This window comes from Poecilia reticulata, chromosome 10 (genome assembly GCF_904066995.2).
Source record: "Poecilia reticulata chromosome 10, P_reticulata-male-v2, whole genome shotgun sequence".
In the NCBI taxonomy this organism is placed as follows: Eukaryota; Metazoa; Chordata; class Actinopteri; order Cyprinodontiformes; family Poeciliidae; genus Poecilia; species Poecilia reticulata.
In genome coordinates, this window is record NC_088839.1 from 28025086 (window position 1) to 28034610 (window position 9525).

The 9525-nt window shown below is 38.1% G+C and overlaps 1 protein-coding gene across 1 annotated transcript; it reads right to left on the reverse strand.

Annotated features, from left to right (window-relative positions):
- Nucleotides 1-232: 232 nt before the first annotated feature.
- On the reverse strand, nt 233-9070 carry slc26a2 (solute carrier family 26 member 2). Its single transcript, XM_008420853.2, has 5 exons — nt 8919-9070; nt 7138-7746; nt 6669-6959; nt 4702-5150; nt 233-3507 (listed from the first exon to the last, which is right to left on the reverse strand). The coding sequence occupies exons 2-5, from the start codon at nt 7729-7731 to the stop codon at nt 2685-2687; spliced, it is 2157 nt and encodes a 718-aa protein (XP_008419075.1). The 5' UTR covers nt 7732-7746; nt 8919-9070; the 3' UTR covers nt 233-2684.
- Between the last annotated feature and the right edge of the window lie 455 nt (nt 9071-9525).

Below are 9525 nucleotides of genomic sequence, written 5' to 3' on the forward strand. Positions count from 1 at the left end.
ATATTAAACTAAACTCTTATGGTTACACCACAGGGAGTGATAATTCTCCAGAAAGCTCCATTCCACAGTTTCCACAGGATTATAAAAGTAGAAGTTGTCATTTAATCTCTGTAAAACACAAATTTTAAGCAAATGTAAGACAATTGGTGACAGATTCATTTAGACTGGAATTTGGGGATTTTATTGGGACTAAACTACAAAGAGAAGCTATAAAGAACAAGAAAACCAAAAATTGTGAAATTATGCTTTTATTTATTTATTAAAATATCACAACCATATAAATGTTCTTGTAAAGAGTAACATTGTGGTTCTACATCATACTTTCTGACTTCTTGTCTATACTGTGAAATAAATAAACCTGAGCCTTAAAGCAATAAAAATAATTGTGCTCTTCTTTTGGTTCAAGGATTTACTCATATTAAAAACAACAAAACTATACACAAGAGAAGGCTGTAATATGGATTTTTGCATAGATACTTTGATTTATAGATGATGGTCTTAGAAGCACACACACACACACACACACACACACACACAAAAATCACGTCTCAGTTACCTAACGGATTTTTTTTTTTTAGCAAAAGCACAAAAGTCTCTTCAGTATAATTCAGCAGGAAAAGTCCTATAATTGATAATTGTAACAAAACAAGTAAAACTGGTGAGTCCACATTTATTTACAGCCCCCACACCCATAATCAAGTTCCAATGGAATGTGAACAGTCACACCTAAACAATGTGCATACAGCCTTTACAGACATCCATTTTCTGTACGTGTGTGTATATATATATATATATATATATATATATATATATATATATATATATATATATAAATAATATCTTAGCAATAATGTTTCCTTACTTGTTCTGGTGAGAATAAACCTGAAGTAATTTTTCTTCCTCCATTTTATTCCCAGGTCCTGTGCTACAGCGCATAAGAAAACTATTTATACAGCGACTTCCTAAACGTTTCATTTACGATTGCATAACTGCTCTGCTTTTCATTCTGATGACCTACAGTAAACCTTTTCAATGTATATTCACCCTTCATCTTGCTGACTGATCCAATATTTGAACTGAAACCATGACGACTTACCACAAAACTCAGAGGAGTACATAGCATTCACTTCACTACAACCAACCTGCTCTGCATATTTTACATGTTACAGTAAGACCTGTTCAGCAGTGTTTGGACACCTCAAAAACTTACTTTTGCTGTTGGCTCTACTTTTTCGTCTCTTGGTTTCAGCAAAGCATTAATAAATATATTTAAAACTATGATCAAATTCAACAGTTGTGAGCCGTTTTGTGGTAGATTTACACCACCAAATGTTACCGTTTGAAAACCAGTTTAGGTTTAAAGCAATATTTGAGTTTTAATTCAAATATTGAATTAAAACTCAAAGTTTACTCAAGAGCCTACTCTAGTCTAACAAAAATCAAGCCTTCATCTCCAACCTGAAATGTAATAATGTTATAACATGCTTAAATGTTTGACTACCTGACTATATTGTTAAATTATTGCTATTAAGTGACATTATTGCTAGTGACATAAAACATATGGAGACTATAAGTTTTATGGCCTCCATAATAAAAATTGTGCAAGACGCCTTAAATTAAATTCCTTTTCACCAGTAGTATAAAACATTTACCTTTAATTTATGAGCATTTATTCAATGGGGATAAAAATCCTGTAAAAAACAAAAATAGAGCATTTATAAACACCAAACTTCCTACATTTATTTTTAGATGGCTGCATTACTGAGGTCTTTTGAGATAATGAGGTCAAGGACACAGTATTTCTGATCAGGAATGCTTTGAAGCATTTGCCATAATAGACAAATACAAAAGCGCAATGATGTGATGAATAAAACGGGAGTTCTCAGACATGAATTATGGCTTCATAATGTGGAAAAGATGTCTGATGAAACCATCGTCTAAAAATAAAACAAGGATTGCTACAAAAACTATGAAGAATTTGTAATACGGATTGGCTTCTGAGATTAAGTTAAACTTTGTTCCTCAGTAGACAAAAGTAAACATCCTGTTAGTATCGTCACTTTTCTATTCATGAAGGCAAAAAGTAGTTTGACTGGAAGGACAACTAATAAGGAAGGTTTCTTGTACAAAGCATGTTTTCTTTAATAAAGAGGAAGGCAGTGATGATGCAATTTCATTTACTTATGTCCATCTTCCTCTGGGGTTTTTTATTATCTTTGCATCAACTGTCAAATTTAGAAACAATTTTGAAACACTCAAAAAAAAAACTATTTCATGTGAAAAAAATTACTACTAGATTTAAAATAGGTAGAATAAAAATAAGGTTGAAAAGATTTTCATGACAGACGTAGCAAAATAAAAATACATAAATATAAATTTTAGACCTCTCCCAACTGTTGGAGGGAAAATGCGTACACTTTATTTGAGTGTATTTGCTTTCGAAATAGAAAAATAAGATTATATTGTAACATCATAACTAAGGTTTCCAGTAACTCTTCTCTAAGTTCGATTTGACCCCTGAAGGTAAAATAAATAATTCTGATCTACACCTGTAACACCATCCTCCATCAGCAGCAGCAGCAGAATTATAAGGCATGTTGGTGGCAGAGAGCTGCTGTTCAGCTGTGTGCTGGATGTATATCACACACATGCCAACACAGACGTTTGGATGGATTATTGCATCTTCAGGAATTGTTATCACAATCTCCATTTGGCACATTTAGGTTTTGGACGTAGCTGACAGCATCCGCGATGGTGAAGAATATCATGTTGTTTTTTCCTACCTCGCCATCTTTTTTGCTGTCATAGTAACCGCCTCTTTCCAGAGAGTCCAGTACTGAAGTATTACACTGGGCCAAGACCACTTCAACCGCAAGTTCTCTGTAATCTTTGCGGACCTCTTTCAGAGCGTTCACTCCTGCCGTGTCCAAAAACAAGATGCCGCTGCAGTCGATTACCAAGCTGCGTACGCTTCTGGAAGATTTTTCGTCCAGCATCAATATTACGGATGAAGAAGCCTCACTCTCCCTGTTTTGTTTAACTTCAGACATCCCCTTTGCTCCCTCTTCAGTGTCTTTCTGCTTTTTGCTCTTTTCAAATTTCAAACGCTGAGCCTTCTCCTTCACAGGATTAAGGTTTGCACATTTGTATAGAGATTTTTTGAACAAGCTCTGGTTGGCATAGTAGATCGGAGCGCCGTATCTGAACACAGCCACTCCAAAATGTGTCTGAAGGCCACGGTAGGATGAAACGTTCTCATAGTGCTCCCTGGAGGCAGCGCGGCCCAGCTCCAGGACCTGGGCTTGCTGGGTCCGGCCGAGGACAAAGAAGGCCGACACCAAAACACCAACCAGGAGGCCGAGCTCTGTGTTGACCAGCGCTGATGTTGCCATGGTGATCAGCCAGATTGAGGCATCGATTTTGTTGACGCGCCACATCCGGGGAACTTCTCTGAACTTTCTTAGAGCACCACGTAGGTTCACCACGATGATAACTGCTAAAACACATCTGTATGATGCAGAAGAGAGAAAAACCTCATGTTAAACAGTTTTCATTGGACAGAATAAGGAAGAAAAATAAACCTCAGAGTCGTTTGGCTCATCTGCTACTAAAGATAAAAATTGCAGTTGCTAGCGGAACTAAGCAGAATATCTCTCCTTAGCAGCTCACCTCAGAGTGCATTAACCAGGGTTGCCAAATTTCAAGGGGGGTTTGAAGTGCAAAGTGAGCCAGTCAGTGTGAGAAAGAGGAAAGGCATGAAACGTGCCAATTGCAAAAGATCGGGCAACCACATGAAGACACGTGTGGGGTGTCAAACTGCTGTCCAGTTTCAAGCGAGCTCAGTCTTCACTGATTCGTATCCCCATTTTAGGGGCACGTTTTGCCATTTCATCCTTTCATTTTATAGCAGTTGTAGAAAAGATAATTGCTTAAATAGATGGTTGTTTAAAAATTGGATAAGTATGTGGCTGCATGCCGCATATTTCTAATTTTTACTTACAAGAAAATGTGTTGGTTAATCATAAAAGCACGGCGAAGGTTGTAACATGACAAAATATGTGTGCAAACTAATGCAGGGTGACTCCTTATGCGAGAGTTAATTTGTATTCATTGATGGTTTGCTTCTACTTTCCTTTATTTTACTGCCTGTTTATTGTTGTAAATGAATGGCTATGTTAAAACATCTGTATCCGGGGTTTGTACTGAGCAGAGCTCCTGCTGACTGAGAAGCAGGCGAGTCAACATGGGATCGGAACTATAACCAGAGGTTATCCGTATTTGTCAAAGTCTACCTTTGAAACCTCTTTTCAAAATGTAAACACAAGCAGATCCTATTGTAAACCTCCTGCTTCCTGAAACACTGGGAATGTTTTAAATGACTATGTCATGTTAAAGTTTTATACTCTGTGCCTGTAGTGTGTGTATTTTTTTAAAATATGTTGTTAGGGGAATCTAATAATTTGATTAAAAGCAACCAAAGCATTTTCACTCTATGGAGAGAACACAAAAAAATAGAAGAAATTTTACCTTTTCCTAAGCTGCAATGTTGCTCAACAAATATTTTCCAGACAAATGAATGCTTAATGTTACCTTGATTGCAAGGATCATAATTTTTAGGTGAAATATGATACCCACATGTAAAAACAATAAATCACATTAACTAGAAAAGTTTAATGTATCTAGAAATTCCGACACACTTACTTTTGAAGGGAGTAAAAGAGAGGAGCAATAACCAGGAGAACCAACAGCATAATAACAGCCGTGACCAGGCCCGACATCTGCGTTTGACACCCCGTCGACTCCTTGACGAGGGTTTTCGTCAAAGCAGCGCTGGTCGTGAAGCACCGGAAGAAAGAAGGCAGGATGTTGCAGAAGCCAATGGCATACATTTCCTGGTTGGCATCCACCGTGTAGCCGTGCTTCTTGGCGAACATCTCAGATAAGGAGACGGTGATGGCGAATCCCACGATGGCGATGGAAAAGGCGTCCACGGCCACATTGGGGATGAGCGTCCATGCTGGCAGCTGGGGAGGGGGGAAGCCTGTAGGGATGACTCCAGCCACTCCAGAACCATATTTACTGTTGAAGTGACCGAAGTGAGAGGCAAGGGTTGCGATTACAACCACAAACAGCTCAAATGGTATTGGAGCCTGGGAAAGAGAAAAATGAGTAAAATAAATCTGGTGTAAAACGATAATCAAATTAAAAAGTTGACATTTAGAGCCAGTCATATGTGTGGCTTTGTTTATATGCTTTGAACCTGGAATCATGCTTACTATAAATCTTTTTCAAACATGTTTAGTGTTTAGGTGCATCTTGAATCACTAAACTTGTTTCTCAGGATGTGTATGCTAAGCATCAACCAAAATATTGATGGCATAATAAAAGAAATGTCATAGTCAATGAAGCAATAACTTGGGCAGAAATTGCACCCAAGGAACTGAACAACTCACTGAAAACTTTCAGTGAGTTAAACATTGTCAGGTCAGTACAAAAATGTAGTTTCCAAAGCACTGAGCATCTAGATCAGTCTGCATAGTTTAATTCTCAGTGCCAAGATCATATTTACTGTCTATTATAGCTACCCGTCATCGTAACAGTAGTAGCATACAGCAGATACAGGACGCATGGGGAACAGAGGGTTGTCCAGACAGGTTCCTGTTGTAACTGCAAACATTTGAAGCTGTAGATAAACCAGGACTTAACTGGGCAAAGTTAAGCACTTAATATTGCAGCATATCTGAGATAAACTAACATCACAGGAACACAACCAACTCAAGCTCCTAACTGAAAGCTCATAGCACAAACACACCGACATAGACAACCCAGTTTCTACAATTCGACCGTCACATCAACACCTCTATCGTCACAAACCAAGTCCCAATCTGTGAATTGGAGAATCAACAAGAAAAAGAAACTGAACACAAGACTTCAAAATTAATGCAAACCAAGTGAATTTGTATAGGAAAGTTGCTAACTGAGGGACTGATAATAAACTGCATATTGAAGAACTTTTTAGACAATATATATATTTTTACATTTCTGCCATATTGAAAAGGGGAAAAATAATCATCCATCATCATTTTATAACATTGTAATGATGACTTTTTCAGTGTCCCTGAAAGCTTCTTACCAGCAACATTAACTTTTCTGATTATTTAAAGAAATGGCAAAAAAATCATTTTCATTTTACTGTTGTTTATTTATGGGTTCGCTGTGCCTTGTATCCTGAAGGCCATGCCTGGTTGCCACTGATAGTGATCCATATGCACCACCAAGTGGCAATCCCAGTGCATAAGATGTAACATTATTTATGCGGTGCCTCATAGACACGATACTGTCTGATTATCCATTTGGATGACTTTCATGTTTTCCTGAATGCACAATTGTAGGGTTAACATTCTTTGAATTTTTTTTGCCATTTTTTCAAGCCGTTTATGCTTCCTTATAATACATTTTGAGATTAGCATGCACCTGAAACATGCAGTATATCAATAAGCACATTAATTATGTAAGAAAATAGCAGAAGAGAGTAGCTTGTGTACCATAACCCAGACAGAATCGCAAATTTTACTTCACTATGGAGAAAAGAGTATGGATTTCTCTCAGTGATTAAGCAGTCTAAGACATGCAAATAGAAATACAAATTTAACTCTTTGTATTTTTACCTTTAGCTTGGATTTAAAGCGATCATTCAGTTCCTTTGCTGGAATCAGGACTGCCAGGCAAACCAGGCTTGTGATTAGATCACAGATATTGGTTTCTGCCATGTTGGTGAGCAGACTATACCAGGTCTTGAACAGAGTGAACCAGCCCTGCGCCCGGGGGACATTCAGCCCCAGAAGGTACTTTATCTGGGACGTGAGGATGGTCAGGGAGGCCCCTGTTGCAAAGCCACTGAGGAGGGAGTCCGATAGGTAGACGGAGACAAAGCCCACCTGCAAAAGGCCCATCAGAACCTGAGAGAAAGAAATTAAAAAGCAGGCAAGTTAAAAAGTAAAGCAGTAACTGATGTTTGACTTTAATAAAATGTTTAAAAATGTAAAGATTTACTAAAAACTATATGGTAAAATATGTCTAATTTCACATTAACAACTACCTTTATTTTCATGGACAACTGTGAGATATTAAATTTACCTGGTAAATGCCAGCAGTGAAGGTGACTGTTGCTCCCACTGTGATAGCATAGCAGCTCCTATCACACTCTACATTACTGCTGTTCCCCAGGCCAGCCAACAAGGCATCACTGTTGTTACTGCCAAAGCTGCTTTCTGGGAGGTATCCTGCAACAGCCAACTCTCTGTCCACAACCTGACCCACAAGCAGGCAGAGCACTCCAAATATCCCCACTGAGATGTGTCTGGAGGAACCCAGGATAGCATAAATGATAGATGAGAAGAAGGAAGTGTATAGACCATATATAGGATCTTGACCAGCCAGTAAGGAGTAGGCAATGGACTGAGGAACCAGTAGGATTCCCACTATAAGTCCTGACATAATATCACCCAGAATCCAGTCCTTTAGCTTGTAGCGGGGCAGCCACTGCAGAATTGGGACAAAGCTCAGTATTTTGGATTTCGCCTTCTCCGGGGAGCATGAGCAGTGCTTCTTCGCCCGATCTGACACAACAGTATGCCATTTCTTCTCAGGTTCCTCCTCAGCTCTTTCCAGGATCAGTGGCTGCTGTGGGTCAGCCTCCACAGCTGTGCAACAGTCGCCCCCATCTAGCATGTTGAGCTTTAGTTCCTGCAGTGAGAATGTTCAGTGATCAAATAAACATTACAACCAATCAGATATTATGACCACCTGCCTAATACTGTGTTTTGGTCACCCTATTGCTGGGAAAGCAAGTCTAGTCCATACATACTAGACCACAAAAGGTGTGCTGTGGCAACAGGATGTTAGCAGTTTCTTTAAGAAGATTAGACTTTTGTCCAGCACTTCTCACAAGATGCGTCTTTAGAGATTTGGGGAACTGGAAATACAAGTTAGCACCTCAAAGATGATGTTGTGCTCCTCAAACAATTCCTGAAACTTTTTTTTTCTTTGAAGCTAAGTGGATTATAAAGCTTTCAGCTTGTAGCATTATCATGATAGAGCGTCATAATAGTATACTTCCTAGTAGAAGTATACAAAGTACCACACTGCCTCCGCCACATTTAATTCTTGTCATAGTACTTATCATTGCCATAATAGCATCAGAATAGACTTTTATCCTAATATCATGTTTAATAAATGTATTTTGCAATTCATCTAAACTTAAACCTTATAACAGTCACCGTGCAGCAGAAAAGCACGGAAGTCCCTCTAGCATGACTTCACATTTTGTCCATACCTAAAAGCATGTTTCTTTTATGCGTATGAGATATGCTGCGTATGCTTACAGTTCAGGTTACACATAAAGCGACACGCCAAGAAAACCTGGCACAAACTTTCAGTGTTTAAATGGCGAATATACGGACCAAAGTCAGGACAAAGAATGAGGAAAATGACAATAAACATGGTTATCGTTCCTGTGTAGTTATAACTCATAAATGTCACTGAATAAAAGATTACTATTGGTAGTTAAAAATTAAATTGTATACTTTCTTCGGCAAGCAAGGTAAAAGTTCGCATTTTCAAAATGTTAAAAGCAGAGCAATGGTGTTGGTGCTTAGTCTATAGTATGTTTATATACTGCCACTTGGAAGTTGCCGAAATTTACACCAGCAGTCTCAACAACTTCATTGAATACATCGATATATCATCGTTTGGGTCCCTTTCTTTCTCGTTTAGTCGTCTACCAGAGTCCTATGAATGAGCACCATTGTAAACAAATTGTCAACGTGGACATGGAAGGAAACTTTAATCAACTTACGTAAGTTAACGTGACCGGACGTAATTCAGAGAGGAAAATGTTAATGTTAAATTTCACTAACCTTCCGCCGAACGAAGCGCTGTTACGAACAAGTTTTCCTCCTGTTACTTTCCAAAAGTCGAGTTTTATTCCGCCGCGGATTCATTTTACGTTTAATTGTAATGTGGTACGTCGTGACGTCTTTAGAAAACGTGTTTGCGTCATGTGATCTGCAGCTAGAAACAGACTGTTAGAAATGGACTTGGTTTTGGCTAGGATGTGTGTCTCAATCTTTTCTTTTGTATTATATTCGTAATTTAATGTTACATTTTATATTGATAGCTTTGTTGTTAATATAGCACCGATTTTAATACATTTATAAGAAGTTTCTGAATTGAACTATCAGTTGTATTTTTCATAGGCCTTTCAAAAAAAAACGACGTTATGAGTTTTGAGTTCTTCTATTTTAAAAAAAAGTATTTTATATTTGGGAACAGACACTAAAAAAGCACAGTCGATCGAAAGTCAAGTGTTAGAAACCTGACGTGTTTTTAGTTACACGACATCCGACTTCCTTTATTAGAATTAGGATATCGTGGCACTCTGCATTGCATAGAAAACAAAAACAGAAATCCCCAAAATTCAGAACAATTCGGCTCTCTATCGCTCTTTATTCTCTTTTTTTCTCT